The sequence below is a fragment of the Gobio gobio genome (assembly GCF_949357685.1).
Source record: "Gobio gobio genome assembly, chromosome: 20".
NCBI lineage: Eukaryota > Metazoa > Chordata > Actinopteri > Cypriniformes > Gobionidae > Gobio > Gobio gobio.
This window is the reverse complement of record NC_137113.1, coordinates 16,565,833-16,583,000: the sequence shown is the minus strand read 5'-3', so window position 1 is coordinate 16,583,000 and position 17,168 is coordinate 16,565,833. Positions and strand designations below refer to the sequence as shown.

The following is a 17,168-nucleotide window of genomic DNA, read 5'->3' as shown; positions in this document are numbered from 1 at the left end:
CTTTTTTCCACTATTATAAGAGAGACTTTGGGGGCACAGGCAGAAAGGGATAGTTAATGACTAGAGGTCAGTACAACTCCTTCCTGTGGCAGTGATGTTGATTTGGTCCAATCAACATGGCCCCCTGCATGTTCAGCCCTTTTTTCCCCCTAATGATCTTCCCCACCGACCGAAGAGGCCACTGTGCCTTCGTCTATAAGGGCTACAAAATTACACATGTCCTCATAAATCAAAATGAAGGCTGTCAGCAATTTGCAGCCCACAGTGTGGTGCTTATACTGTAAGTCACCTTGAATGCATCAGGCGAATGAGGGATAATTATTTACATACTAAATATGAGTACATTTGCATGTTTTCTCAGGACCATTTCACACTAGATGCGTCAGCAGAGTGTTTTTTGTTTTGTTTTCGGTGCTCATGTTAACAGATTAGAGCATTCACGCCAAGGCAGCAGAAGTGCCACGATTGTTTCTGCTGTACTGTTCATGCTGAAAGCCACAGCGAATGGTTCTTGGTCAAAATACATGTCAAGTTAATACGAAAAATAACAAATTTCACCATAAAATCATATATAAGAGAGGTGTTCCGTGTTTCTCAGTCATGACTTTGTGAGAAAAACATTACACAAAAGCACATTATTATCTGGTAAAATTTTTATTTCAATTGTATTGGAAAAATTAGAGGTATATCTTAACTTTAAGATTATTGTTATCATATAAACTACATATATACAGCATGTACACCGATCAGGCATAACATTATGACCTAATATTGTGTTGGTCCCCCTTTCGTAGCCTGGCTCCGCCTTCCTATGTACTTCCGCTCAATTTTCATTTTCCTTCAGTACTACGTCTGGGACTGCTGTATATAGAGACAAAGCGACACGCGTCATAATCTAAAGACCACGCCCACCAGGGGGGAAAACAATCAAACCGTCTCCATTGACTTTGCATTGCGTGTAGCAGCCTTTTTGTCATTTCGGACTTATAACAAAAAACTGAACAATGTATAAAAGCTGATATGTGACAAGGTGTACAGCAAACAAGCTAAACAAAACCCAGAAGCAAAAACCCAGACATTTTTATAAGCTGTTGACCCAAAAAACGAGCGTTTAAGTACAAAAAAGTGGATTCAGGCCATTGAGACAGAGCGCGCGGGTCATATTACACTGAGAACTACGACGACTAGAGGGGAACATAATCAGCGACAGTAAATATAATATATAAAACGGACTTTTGGATATTTGACTTAACAGTGACAAAATGTTTACTGCACACATAGACATATTGAGGCATACTGAGTGTCAGGATCCCAAAATGTACCCATTCTTCCTGCTGAAGCTTCACTTCGTATTGCCTGTATCCACTTTTATCTTCTTAAACGCTCGTTTTTTTGGGTCGACAGCTTATAAAAACTTATTTCTGTGTTTTTTAGCTTGTTTGCTGTACACCTTGTCACATATCAGCTTTTAGACATTGTTCTGTTTTTTGTTGTAAGTCCGAAATGACAATGAGGCAGCCTCCCGCAATGCAAAGTCAATGGAGAGCGTTGGATTGTTTTCCCCCCCGGTGTGGGCGTGGCCTAAATACGCTCTGTCTCTATGCTTAGGTTTTCGCCCGAACAATTTTTTACCGGTCCAATCAGCGAACAGAGGGAGTGGCTGAGAGAGGACTTGGCCTGGATTTTAAGTTGTGTTTTGTTATGTATGTGCGAGGCAGTCGTCCGTGAGGGGCTGCCGCTTTTACTTTCATTTTGTGTTTATTATTTGATTCAAAGTTGTTAAACGTTCGCCGGTTCCCGCCTCCTTCTTCCCTGAACAAACGAACTCCGTTACACGCAGTAAGAACAATCACTGCTGTACTGCTGATGTTATAGTCCGGGAAAAGTATTTTTCAGCTCGCTCCGTTTGTGGTGAAGGAGTTGGCTGAAGCTGTCCGTCTCCCACCACCCGCGAGAAAAACCCAGGCTGAATTACCTATCGTTACTGCTTTTGACAAACACCAAGGTCGTGTGGTGATGTAATTGCTCTCCGAATCCACATCTCTGAGTTTTCAAGAATATATCACTTCAAAATTCACTGTTTATATCCTTTTTAGACCCCTGCAGAGCACCGTACAGTTGCGTGAGCTGTAATTTGCATTTCTAGACTTGTATTTCTTTAAATACTGGCAAGTGTTTACAAGAGCAAAATATTTAATCACCGCTCAAAAACTAAAAGAAGAAAAGCACGTAAACATTTGAATTGGGCTGTTATTCACGGCAGCATTTATTCTTATCATACCAAGCATATGATATTTTATTTACAGCATACAATCATGCTATGATTGCACGAGATATGCACCAAGAGAGAAGCGCGTTCCGATCACAAAACTCTCCTCTCCACCGTGAATAAATCACAATCTGAATGCATGAGGTTTTATCACTGACACTGAGGTGGTGTGCACCATAGATATCCATAATAAGGGATATGGATATCTATGGTGTGCACAGTTAATGTGAGAATCAAAGGCGAACGGCGCGTAACATACGTCACGACCAAACGTTAGCGATTGGTTAGGCAGATCCAGAGTGACTCTTGGCAGATCCAATAGTTTTAAACTTCAACAGAGGACCCGCCTTCAAGGAAGTAAACGCTTGTCAATGGAGAGTGGCCAGACTCTATGTAAAAATGAAATGTACAAGAGTCTGGTATAATCAGGCTACCCCTTTTGTCCTGTAAGGGTTAAAAAAAGTCCTCTAATGCCTGGTTCAGACTACACGATTTTTTTGTCTGTTACGATAGTCACTGTGTCAGATTACGCGATTTTGACTCCTAAAATCTTGTCGTGTCCTGGACAAGAAACATGTCAGACTACACGTTGCTTCGCAACGAATCATCGCTTGTTGTCTTTAACGATGAGCGTGATGTCATCGAGAAGGCGAAACTAGCGACTGACTTCCGGAAACAAACAAGAGCGTAACCACTGTCTGTAGCGGCGTGTTTTGTACTGGCTGTCTTGTGTTTAGAAAAGCGCAAAAAAAGAAAGAAAACCCGACCATGTACACGTTCCTGGCTTGCTCGAAGAGGGCAGTATGGGTTGTCAATCCTCCAAGGAGAACTTGAGCTAAAATATCGTTCTTTTTATATTAAATATTTTGTTATTAGCCGGTAGTGAAAGCTCTCTCTCTCACGCACACACACACACACACACACACACACACCCTCACTCACACAGTAACTCTCTCTCTCTCTCTCTCTCTCTCTCTCTCACACACACACACACCCTCAATCACACAGTAACTCACTCGCTCTCTCACACACAACCTCACTCACGTGCACACAAAACTCACTCACTCACTCACTCACTCACTCACTCACTCACTCACTCACTCACTCAATAACAAAATCTCTATCTCTTTCTCACACACACAATTTTCTCTATAGCGAAGAAGAATATAATGAATGATTTGCTAGCTTAAAAGTTACAGCTAATTCCAGTACTCACCGGGTTGCTGAAGGGCTTCCGCTATCGTACGGCAGCTTTTTTTTGTAATCTGTCGTGGTTGTCCCTCGATGAAACATCGTACAGGCAAGAGTACTGTTGCCACATCTCCACGAACCTTTCCTCCATTTCATAACTCCACCTAGCCGCACCATCATCTCTCTTGCGTTTCGCCATGTTTGAAAGCTGTGTACGAAAAGCGGCTGTGCTCCGATTGGTCAGCGTCACCCATGTGACGGAACCCGTCGTGGGGACCTCAAAAAAAATTCAACATGCTAGTCTTTCTGCTGTGACGTCGTGAACTATCGCAGACGCGGATTCGGTTGTCATATACTATGACACGCTATACGAGATGATACGATCAATTCTTGCGTCCCGACGTCCATTGTCGTTTACGAATCCCTACGACACCATACGTCAAACGGATTGTGCCAAATTCGGGCTAAAATCGTGTAGTCTGAACCAGGCATAAGTTGCGAGGTGGGGCCTCCGTGGATCGGACTTGTTTGTTCAGCACATCCCACAGATGCTCGATTGGATTGAGATCTGGGAAATTTGGAGGCCAAGTCAACACCTAAAACGCGTTGTTATGCTCCTCAAATCCTCAACCATTCTTGCTTTGTGGGAGGGCGCATTATCCTGCTGAAAGAGGCCACAGCCAGCAGGGAATACCGTTTCCATGAAAGGGTGTACATGGTCTGCAACAATGCTTAGGTAGGTGGTACGTGTCAAATTAACATCCACATGGATGGCAGGACCCAAGGTTTCCCAGCAGAACATTGCCCGAAGCATCACACTGCCTCCACCAGCTTGCTTTCTTCCCATAGTGCATCCTGGTGCCATGTGTTCTCCAGGTAAGCGACGCACACGCACCCGGCCATCCACGTGATGTAAAAGAAAATGTGATTCATCAGACCAGGCCACCTTCTTCCATTGCTCCGTGGTCCAGTTCTGATGCTCACGTGCCCACTATTGGTGCTTTCGGCGGTGGACAGGGGTCAGCATGGGCAGCCCCATATGCAACAAACTGCAATGCACTGTGTATTCTGACACCTTTCTATCAGAACCAGCATTAACTTCTTGAGCAATTTGAGCTACAGCAGCTCATCTGTTTGATCGGACCACACAGGCCAGTCTTCGCTCCCCACAGGCATCAATGAGCCTCGCCGGTTCACCACTGTTCCTTCCTTGGTCCACTTTTGATAGATACTGACCACTGCAGACCGGGAGCACCCCACAAGAGCTGCAGTTTTGGAGATGCTCGAACCCAGTCATCTAGCCATCACAATTTGGCCCTTGTCAAACTCGCTCAAATCCTCACGCTTGCCCGTTTTTCCTGCTTCTAACACATCAACTTTGAGGACAAAATGTTCACTTGCTGCCTAATATATCCCCCACACTAACAGGTGCCGTAATGAAGAGATAATCAGTGTTTTTCACTTCACCTGTCAGTGCTCATAATGTTATGACTGATATGTGTATGTGTATATATCATATGTGGTATGTGTGCGAGGGGAACACGGTCACATCACAGCAGAGAATGCTGCCCATCATAAATCAAAGCATGTTACAGAAAGTGGTCGGAGCAGTATTTGCAGTACTCAAGTCGCTGTTCAGCTGTGTGCGACAAGCCCTGCCAGTGTAAAAGAATAAAAGGCTTGTGCTGCTTCCACTCTGTATACATACAGCTTCTGCGCTGCCTTTGTTCTGCTTGTGTGTCCAGTCTTATTGTCTAGTTCCGTAATGGAAAGTAATTTTAAAGAAATGAATACTTTATTCAGCAACGGCACGCTAAATTGATCAGAAGTTACTGTAAAGACTTTTTTCAATAAATGCTGATCTTTTAAACGTTTTATTCATCAAAGAATCCTGAAAAAAATATCACATTTATTATATATCACTGTCACGTTTGGTGACCCAGGAACAGGCTGAAGACTCAGAAGACCACAATCAAACATACATTTTAATCTTAACTTCACAGGAACATGCAGACAGGCAACGGAAACGCAACAGTGACTAGACAAAGACTGAGTGAACAAGAGGAACTTATATAGTGAAAACAAACAAGATAGTTAAACAGACACAGCTGAACTAAATTAACTCATAATGACGGTGACCATGGAAACAAGGAGTGGCGGGAAACTGAACAAAGGCACAAATCAAACACAAGCAAAACAGACTGAACATGTGACAATCACAACTGGGGCCTGTACCATGATAGTAGTTTAGCAAACTCAGGGTTACAGGATTAGTTTCGAGTTGACAAAACCAAACCAATCTATTCAGGCTTTGTTGGTCCCATGATGCTGATCATCAGCTTTCTCTGTCAACTCAGGCTTTGATCCTGAGTTTAGGAGTTTAGCTGTGACATCAGTAGTGAACAGCCAATCACATGCTGTGGATCAGTGAAACTGAGATTCTCTTCTCTCTCCTTCAGAATATTACATGATTGAAAAATATTAAGAATTTAAACAAATTTACACAGCAAGAAGAAAAGAGAAAGAAAATAGAAGAAAATCTTACTACGTCAATGCAAGTAAAAGTTATGAAGTTAGTTTAGTTGATATATAGAGAGAATTGAACATTTAAGCTCACATGTAGTCATTTTTATAGCTTTATTTATTGATTTTAAAGCTTATTTGTATAACCTTTAGGTTATTTATATTCATTTTAACAAAGTGCCTATTAATGATCGATTAACTAAAATTATATGTGTAATTGATTAAGGGTATAGTTACATAAATCATATCTAAATCATTCACAATTATTATCATTATAAATAAGCATTTGTTAAAAGCCAGACACTTTAGTCTTTATAAACCATTTACTATGTAGTAACCTTTAATTTGGAGTAGAAAAGTGGGGCATGACTTTATTGCCTCAGAGGTGTTTCAAATTTCATTTTGAGATCTCTTATCCAGAACATAACCTGCCCTGGAGCAGGTTAGCCGTGGACCGTTAGTTACTATGGAGATGAACACTGCTAAAAGCCAAACCACTTTAATAGTACCTATAACCCAGGATTGGCACAAACTAAGCATAAACATATCTGGCTAGCCAGCTAAACCGGCTTCATGGTATAGGCCCCTGTTTTCAACATTTAGAATAATAATAGTAAATGTTTCTTGAGCACCAAATCTGCATCGAATGAAGGATCGTGAGATAATGAAGACTGCTGAAAATTCAGCTTTGCTACACAGGAGTAAATTACTTTTTAAAATACATTAAAATAGAAAACCGTTTCACAATATTATGATAATTACATTAATCTTGATAAAATAATTGCAGCCTGGGTGAGCATAAAAAACTTCTTTCAAGAACATTTTTAAAAATCTTACGACCCCAAACCTTTGAAAGGCAGTGAAAATAAAAAAAATCTGTCAGAAGATCAGGATTATTGGGCTACACTAGCAAACAGCCGATACATTACAATATTTCTAACAAAATATAACATATTGCTATGAAATGGCGTTCTACATTAATTAATCACACATTAATATTATAATTGTTATATAACAGTCTAGTCCAATTCATTGTAGTTCATGAACCGAAAGTGTGGTAGTTTTATAATATGTTTTCATAACACTGGTCCATTCATGTCAGTGGGTCTGAATCCCCTTCCCCAAAAATCCGCCCTTTACTAGATGTCCTGCTGGGCTCTTCTTTTATACCAGTCTGCCCAGCTGGCTTTGTTCATTTCAGGTCGAAGGGAGTGCACTTTTCTACAGCTTTCATAACAAGTCAGCTGAAAATCACACAAGACTGACACAGTTTTCAACCTGAGAGGGTTGTTTTCCTTGAGAACAATACACCATACAATAAAATAAAAATATATAAACAGTGTATATATATATATATATATATATATATATATATATATATATATATATATATATATATATATATATATATATATATATATATATATATATATATATATATATATATATATATATATATATATATATATATATTTATATTTATATTATATATATATATATATATATATATATATATATATATATATATATATATAAATATATATAAATATATATATATATATATATATATATATATATATATATATATATATATATATATATATAAATATATATAAAGTTTGCTACTTTATTTCGATGGTCACCTTTAGACATTCTGTTGACTATAAGTAACGTCGCACCTACATGTCATTCATTGGAGTATTAGTTCTATTAGTCTGTTAGGGGTAAGGTTAGGGTTAGTAGATTAAGTTGACATGTGCTTGCAAAGCTACTTATAGTCAGTAGAATGTCTGTTGGGGGAGCTTCAAAATAAAATGTTAGCAGCAGATATTAAACAGACAGTCTACTAATACTCTAATGAGAGTTAGTTGACATTGGATGGACTGCTATCAGCAATGTTTTGACAAGCTGGATCAGTTTAACTAGGCCAACAAGATAGTATTCACTGTCAGTCAAATCAAGATGAGATGAACAATCATTGTGGTGTTGAAGAAAATCTTGTTGACATGTAGGTAGGTGCCATGTTGACATGTCGGTATAGGTGCCAATCTACTTATAGTCAATAGAATGTTTAAAAGTGACCCTCAAAATAAAGTGTTTAGCGCAAGTTAGGTTAATGTTAATGTTAGCTTGTTAAAATTTCTGAAATTGCTTGCAGCATTTTTATTAAAGCATTGTGGTCTTTGTCTTTCAGTTCTCCCAGCGATCTGAAGTTGGCCACACAGTCTCAGACCGTGGCATCTCAAGGAGGGAAAAAACCACCCTGGACTGCATCTGCTCTTGCTGTGGAAGCTAAAGAACTAACTCATGCTGTCAGAAGCATTCTAAAGCTGGACTGTAAGTATACGGGTATGTTTCTACTTGTGAAACTGTCCAAATTGCAACTTCTTCTTGTGTCATTTTGTCTGACTCTTGTGTTGTTCTCTGAGCCTTGTCATGTATAAATGTATCTTACGGCACCAGCAATTTGAGATGTTATCGTTTATTATTGAAAAGTGGATGCATAATTAGGGTTGGATATCGAACTTGGTACTTTTAAGGGTACCGACCATATTACGTCGGTACTACCGAGTACCGAGTCACATTAAATCAATTGGTGCAAAATGTCGGTACCTGAGAACGCATCTGTTGATATAGACTAGTGTCTGTGAATATTAAACCACAAAAAGACTATTTAAATACATTATTGTAATAATAATAAATTATCAAAAAAAAAATGTTTTAAGTAAAAATGAAAAATGTTCTTCCATGTTTTAATTTTAACAGTATAAAGCTCAGTTGTGCAGCACTTTGTTTGACAAAAATGTCTGTTTAATTCAATTAAAAGACAAATTAAATTAATGTCTTCATTTGATTACCAGAAAATACACAATTTGTGGGAAATCTTTTCATAGAAATTAAATAAATAAATAAATAAATAAATATATATATATATATATATATATATATATATATATATATATATATATATATATATATATATATATATATATATATATATATATATATATATATATATATATAACCAAGGCAGCTCTGGCATAATGTGAATAACACTTCTATAAATGACTTACAGTTTCTTTATTGTTATTGAGGTAAACATCCCTAAAGTACCGAAAAAAGCAAAATTTCCAAAATTACCAAATTTCAGGTACCGGTTAAAATGTGAATGGCACACAACCCTTTGCATTATATTATATGCTCACAAAACTCTATTACAACAAGAAACAGACTTTGGGTTTTTGAATGATCTCATTTTTAACATGACTTCTTGACTTGACTGGTTTACCCTAAGAGCCACATTCAGTCTGCTCATTTAGCCATTGCATGAACCCCTGATCCCATTCAGCTTTGTAATTTGCAGGAAAATATATAGCTTACCTTCCAGCAATGTTTGACCTTAAACAAATGCATCTAATGACCTGTAGAGGTCAAAACATCGGCAGTCTTTTCATAATTCCATCTCATTATGAGCCTCTTAAACCAAACACATTATAGCATCATTATGACCAAGATACTGCTTATTGTTCAAATTTATAGAACCTATTCAGATAGCATTTGTTATGGAACTTTCTCCTTTTCGGCAGACAGCCTAGTGATCTACATTTTAAGTTCATTTAATCTGCTTGTTTGTTGATTTTTTTCATATCCTGTCTCTTCAATTACTTGTGACGTAAATGTTTTACATCTTATATATTATGTTATATTATATAACCACCTTTATCGTGAAATCGAAGCCATTTAGATGTGTATAGTGAAAAAAATAGGTTAATCCCATAAGAAAACACAATACAAGGTGTATTTGCTGCTCATACAAACCTTTAAGATCTGATTCACCTTACTGATGCAAACGTTGCCTAGATACAAAGCTGCTGGAAAACAATAGTCTATGCTTTTTGTCGCAATTGTATCGAAACGATAAACACTTTTTAAAATGTGTCCTTGGTGGGATAACATGTAAAAATGCATTTTAGTTTACATTTTTTGTTGAAAGTTGAATGTTTTTTTTTTTCTTCTACACCACAATGATTGTTCATCTCATCTTGATTTGACTGACAGTGAATACTATCTTGTTGGCCTAGTTAAACTGATCCAGCTTGTCAAAACATTGCTGATAGCAGTCCATCCAATGCGCAGATCCTTAACAACAACAAGAGGCTGCCTTTTCTTTCTCAGGATTTTTTCCTGTGTCCAATACAGCCTCATACAACTCTGAGTCACAAAGTAGAATGTCAGGTATTGAAAAAGACCTGATATAGTGAGATTTAATAATAATATAGTCGGATAGTAATATTAACTGAAGTATCCTATTCTTTGTATCTCAAGAAAAGCATGTTGATCGTATTCATGCTTACAGACCGGCATGATTTTCTTGCATTTAAAAGGAAATAGACAGTTCACGGACTCGCTGCAGCTCAGACAAAACGGCATGTCTGGCCTCCTCACATTCACTGAATACATGGTCTTAATAATGAGGGGAATCAATTATGGACTTGTTTTTGTCCAACCGCTCTTTAATGAATATTTTGTGCAGGGAATAGTTGATTAAATCATATACCTGAGAGTTCCTAAAACTTCAAACCCCATTTTCAGGATTGAGGGCTCCAAATGTAATAATAATTTAAAAAAAAAAGTTGGTCAATCATCATAAGTCTGAATTTTAGTGCATGACACATCTTCCTTAAAGTGATAGTTCACCCCAAAATTCACCATTTACTTGCCATTTTGTTCTAAACCTGTATGACTCAAGCCCCTTTCACACAGTGTGTTCACCCTGGAAAATTGCAATAAAATTGCCAGAGTGCCCTCTGTGTGAACGCAAACATGTCCCGGCATTTTGATCCCGGAATGGAGACCTAGTAACATTGCCGGGATCCCGGAACGCGCCCTGTGTGAACGAAAGCCGCAATCAATGCCGCTAGTTTATGATAGAATCAGAAAAAAAAATTTGCAGATCACAAGCAAACTTAAGACTGCGGAGACCAGTTTTTGAGTCAATCGAGACCAAAATCAAACATTCCTGGGACAAATACCAGGACACGTTATCAGTGTATTTTCCGGAATCTCTGTGCGAAAGGGGCTTTGGAACTCGAAGGAAAATATTTTGAAGATTTTTTTTTCTCCCACACAATGAAAGTCAATGGGGTCCAAAACAACATTGGATCCCATTGACTTTCATTGTATTATTTATTTCATTTTTAGAATATGTCATTTTGGGTTCCACAGAAGAAAGTCATCCATGTATGGAATGACACAAGATTGAATAAATGATAACAGAATTTTCCTCATGTACTATCCCTTTAAAGTCGGCATGAAATTGTAGATTTGATGGTCTTTTGTTTCCTATTTTGACGTATCCGAGTGAAACAGCTTCTCAGACAAGAAAAAATGCATGGCTTGACTTGTTTTTGTCCATCAGGAATTAATTGGATGGTTGTGGTTTGCTATTGCTGTGACCTCATGTGAGTGACAGGTTGTCCCGCCCTCAGCCATCAGAGAAGAGATGAGATGTTGGAGCAAGAGGGAGGGGAATTATTTTGATTAAAGATTAGAAATGAATACTGCACATTAATTCAAATAATAATAATGATGATGATGATGCACGGATAAATCATTTATAACAAATACTGCAGTATTCCATAAAATAATACGAATTGTCCATTTTGATTTCAAGGTGACTAAAGTCTGTCTATCCACCTTATTTTTCACTTAAGCACAGGCCATTTGTAAATTGAATGTGTCTGGCTTCCGGTGTCATCCGCTTCCAGTTCATTTCAGCTGTACAAAAAAGCTTGTTATGCTGCTTGATATTGCAAACTGGTATTAACTGGTATACTTTTTTAATATACCACCGATTTTATTCGTCTGAAAGAAGAATGTCATATACACCTGAGGGTGAGTAAATCATGGGCAAATTTTCATTTTGGGGGGAACTATCCCTTTAATATTTTAATACCAATATACCCTAATATTTTAATGTATTGGCATAATTATAATTATATACTGGTTTGTAGCGCAAATAGTTTTACCATTTACAGCACTTTTTCCTGTTATTTCCCTATAGCGGCTAATGAATCGGAAATTTCGCACATTCACAGAAAATAGCTTGCTTCCACGTTGAAAAATAAGGTGGATAAAATTATGATTTAACAAATGGGATAATTTAACAACTGTTTGTTGTTTCTACTGTTTCTTGGTAACTTAAATTTCCAAGGTACCAAATGATGCACAAAAAAAACGGATAGAGACGGACAGACGGTTGGATTAAGGGAAGAAAACTGAGGGATCAGCTGAGAGAGGGAAGAAAGATCTAAAGTGATTGCTTAGGGGACAGAAAACGTGTTCCACACACCTGGCAGCATGTGACCTCTCAGTGATGCTCACGTTTTGCCTGAATGCTGCCCTGCGGGGGAGAATGAGGCACGCTTTGAGCTGCACATGGAGGGCCACCTTCATCACACTGATTGAAACCAAAGAGAGCAACCTCAGCCTAGCACAGAGACGGGCAGTGTTTTCCACATGATGGATATTCTTTCAGCCATGTGAAGGGCTGTGTACCACTCTGTGTCTGATCAATAAGACAAAGGGGAGACATTCTTTAGAATAAGGATTTAATATTGATATAAAAATTGTCTATTTCATCATTTAAAGGGATAGTTCACCCAAAAATGAAAATTTCCGTCATGTACTCACCCTCATGTTGTTCCAAATCTGTATTATTCTATATCTTCTATTACTAAAGAACGTTGGAGAAAACACTGAGACATTTTTCGACATACCTTATTTTGTGTTCCACAAAAAAGAAAGTCATACAGGTTCGGATCGACGTGAGGATGAGTAAATGATGCCAGAATTTTCTTACTGTCCCTTTAAGAGAGAAAGACATCAAATCAATTTTGGGAAAGCTTCTTTTGCTCATCCCAATTATATCTGATGTACTGAGGGGTAATTTGAGGCAGCTGAAATTGTCTTTTCAGTATCATATTGTTGATCTAGTGAAATCATTCACTCTTGCTTACTAGAGCAAGGCCTTTAGAAAACAAAGAGTTGATTGAATTAAAGAGGCATGTAATGAGCTCTGTTACTTTGTCCCAAAGGATTTGTGACCACTGTGGAGTGTGGATGCGTCAGAACACTCAATACAAAAAACTCAATCTCTAAGAGAAATCACTAAGCTGTAGAATTTAAAGACTCGATTGAATTGACGGCCACTAGAAATAGAGATGAATGCAAGTTTTTGAAAACATCATTCTGTTTATTTTCCGGGAAATGACCATCGAAAACTTCCTTTTTTCTCAAGGCTGATAAAGATAACAGCCAACAATTAGGTAGAATAAACCAAGGTTTAGATGCGTTTCATTGTCCCTAGTTACCCAGCTAACAGGGAACTTTCCCAGAACTTTCACTAATGTTTTGTAAAGGTTATGTAAATGTTAGAACAAAACTTTAGCTGGTGTGTCTATACTTGTTTTGTAATACCCAATAATTCGAAAATGGCCAGATTGTCTCTGTTTGTTGAATTGCTTACAATAGAAATGTTTGGTAACACTTTAGTTTGTGTCCAATTCTCACTATTAACTAGTTGCGTATTAGCATGCATATTACTAGGTTATTGGTTGTTTATTAGTACTTAAGCCCATATTAATGCCTTATTCTGCATTACCATTTTCTATATAAAAATGTAAGCCTTTTTTTAAGATTTACACATTTAATAGTAAAATTCTATCAAATTTAATTGAATATTCAATTAGAATATGGAAGTATTATTCAATTCAGTTTGAAGGCTTAAATGACCAACAGCGATAACCAGTGATGCAAACTCAACTTTTTTTGTCAAACTTGAATCATTTCACGGTGTGATTCACGTAATAATTGAATGTGATGAGACTAACATTTTTCTGTTTCGTGATTGACATAGTCATACTTGAGTGAATAGTGCATATTTTAAAAATAGAAGTATAATTTGCAAATAGTTCAAATTTAGTATTTTATAGAAATTCCTATTGTTTTTTTTACTGTTTTCTTTTTTGTTATTCCCTTAAATCCATTTAAATCCTTTAATTCCTTTAACTAAAAAGGTGGTCACATTTAAGATTAGGGTCCAATTCTATTAACTACAACTTTTGCTTCAATAAACTCCTAGTTACTGCCAGAGGTGTCAAAAGTATTCGCTTTCATTACTCAAGTAGAAGTATAGATACTGGGGTTCAAAAAGACTTCTGTAGAAGTTGAAGTATCAACTCAAGCTTTTTACTCAAGTAAAAGTGTAAAAGTACTGGTTTCAAAACTACTTAAAGTATAAAAGTAAAAGTAATGTAAAGGGGAAAAAATTCCATTAAAGGGGTAGTTCACCCAAAAATGAAAATTCTGTCATCATTTACTCACCCTTAAGTTGTTCCAAACCTGTATGAGTTTCTTTGTTCTGAAGATTGAAGAATGTTTGTAACCAAGCAGATTATATGTAACCATTGACTGCCATAGTATTTTCCCCTACTATGGCAGTCAATGGTTGCTCTATCTGCTTGGTTACAAATATTCTTCAAAATATCTTCAGAACAAAGAAACTCATACAGGTTTGGAACAACTTGAGGGTGAGTAAATGATGACAGAATTTTAATTTTTGGGTGAATTATCCCTTTAAGGACAAAAGATTAGGCCGCGCCACAGTGCATACCCCACCTCCTCAAAAAAACATTTTTCTAAAGGCCATAATGACTATAATGTTATATTAAGAAGTTAATGTTGAACATTTTTAGATGCACTTGGCTACGCGTTTCAGCCGCATATATTCCCATTAAAAATGAACGCATTTTAGGACAATGCAAATACATTAAAGAACCATATACTATTGAGCATTAACGTGTTTCATGGAGCGGAAGATTTGATGACTAGTTGCCTATAAATATTGTAAAGGTGCAAAAAGTCAAAATTCAGAGGCATGTTATCAATAACCATTTTTTGAATGTGTGATCAGTGTGGCCAGATTGGGTCAAAGATTTCCAGCCCAAAAACCTCACCAAATGTACATTTATATTCAAAAAAATGGTTATTGATAACATGCCTGGTTATTGATAACAATTTTGACTTTTTGCACCTTTACAATAGGCTACTTATAGGCAACTAGTCACAAAAAAAACTTTAACTGCCAAAATAATGTATTATTTTATTGCCATACCAATCAATGTTGATAAGTAAGTTACCATTTTATCTCCTTAAAACATAACATTGATGATTAAAAAAAATAAAAAAAAAAGAAATCCCAGTAAAACGGATCAAATATGACTATGTCCGGGTAGAAACTGTAAAAACGGCTATTCGTCAGAAAAACACATACATAATTTTCAATGTCAACAGTAAGAAGCCAATTTACGTGCAAAAAGTGCCCAATATAGAGATTGGAAAAAGCAATGTAATAAACAGGCATTTCACATGTTAATGCATATACACCACTGCCAAAATGCGTAATTCATTGATACTGTGTAGGCTACAATAATCTGCCAACAAAAAATTACAACAATGCGCTTACCTTTGTGTTGCACTTTGCTTTGACAAAACTACAGTATATCTTTCGTGAAGTACATGGCACATGCACTTAGCACAGTCAAAACGGATTAATCGTTGATTTTAACATCTTTCATTTTCAGCAGCTGTCGGGGTTGCTAGTTGCAGATGTTCTGAGTGTATATGATGATGAACAGGAGTCACGGTTATATTTATAAAGAGTCTTCGAGTCACAGGTGTAATTCACGTTTGAGAGTTGAGTCACTCTCCCACTCTTTACTGTAGATACAATTTACTGTATATTTATGCCTCTGGCATAGCGATCACTGGAATATACAGCTACGAGTTATCGCGCTAAAACCTAAAGGCTAAAGTCATGAATGTGCACGTCTGCCTGCTGATCGCTGATTGGCTGAAAGTGCGTGCTCGTCGGCGAGAACCCGCCCTATTTGGCAGCATGGTGTGTGATTTGTGCAGGTGCAGGCGTGATTGATCGCCTACAACCCAATAGGGTGTCGGAATGGTTTGTGTTTATCCTTCTCATCCAACCACAATCAAATTCACTCTGTCCGGATGGAGCGATTTATCTGGATAGTTTTTTTTTTTTATGACAAGCCGGAATGAAAACATGCCGATATGGAATAGGAGTAACGAGGCTATTTTTAAAATGTAAGGAGTAGAAAGTACAGATAATTGCTTGAAAATGTAAGGAGTAGAAGTAAAAAGTAGGCTGAAAAATAATTACTCCAGTAAAGTATAGATACTCAAAATTTCTACTTAAGTAAGGTAACGAAGTATTTGTACTTCGTTACTTGACACCTCTGGTTACTGCGTATTAATAGTTAGTAAGGTAGTTATTAAATTTAGGTATTGGGTTGGATTAAGGGATGTAGAATATGGTCATGCAGAATAAGGCATTAATATGTGCTTTATAAGTACTAATAAATAACCAATATCTTAGTGATATGCATTCTAATAAGCAACTAGTTAATAGCGAGAATTGGACCCTAAACTAAAGTGTTACCAAAAAGATGAATATAAAAAGACAAAAAATAAATAGAAAAATAAATCAAATTGGTTCCACCCCCAATATTCAACACTCAAACAAATTACTTGTTGAATTTACTCAAAAAAGCATGCTGCAGATCCACTGCCCAGTTTGTTCGTTTCACTCAGCAATGTTAAGTTGACCGAACAAACACTTATTAAGTAAAGCTGACAATACTCATTTTTAGTAGAAACAACTCAGTAAATTTAAGTTCATTTAGTTACATGAGTTTTTTAAGTAATGTGAACAAGAATGATTTGAGTGCAACTAACAACAGTGAAAGTTAATTTTTTTGAGTGAAGAAATAGCCACTGACACAATGATAAATGGAACATTACTTGTTAGCCAAAATTGCCTTCATAAATTTTCCACTCATTTGTTTGTGGAAAGGTAGACAACACAACATTTACTGCAAATTCCCATAGGCACTACAGAAGGGATATTTGTTTGTAGAAATTTGAGAGCACATAAATTATTCTTTGGCCTTTCCTGTCAAAATGTTGATTGTGTGTGAAATCTAGATGGTGGGATACTCTGTGCATTCTTTTCATCATCATTTTTTTTTCATAGTAAGATCATGTTCCTGATGAGAAACCCATTATAAAGTCATGTCAGGGCATTGTGTATGCCAGTAGA

The 17,168-nt window shown here is 36.9% G+C and overlaps 1 protein-coding gene across 2 annotated transcripts in view; it reads left to right on the top strand.

Annotated features, from left to right (window-relative positions):
* The window catches only part of stxbp4 (syntaxin binding protein 4), a 51,627-nt gene that overhangs the window by 30,484 nt on the left and 3,975 nt on the right, over nucleotides 1-17,168 (top strand). The window contains exon 20 of one of the 2 annotated variants that reach the window (XM_079845993.1): nucleotides 8,178-8,320. In XM_079845993.1, coding sequence (XP_079702119.1) covers nucleotides 8,178-8,320 — 143 coding nt within the window. Of the gene's footprint in view, nucleotides 1-8,177; nucleotides 8,333-17,168 lie in introns of both variants that reach the window. The other variant, XM_079845992.1, reaches the window with a different exon arrangement.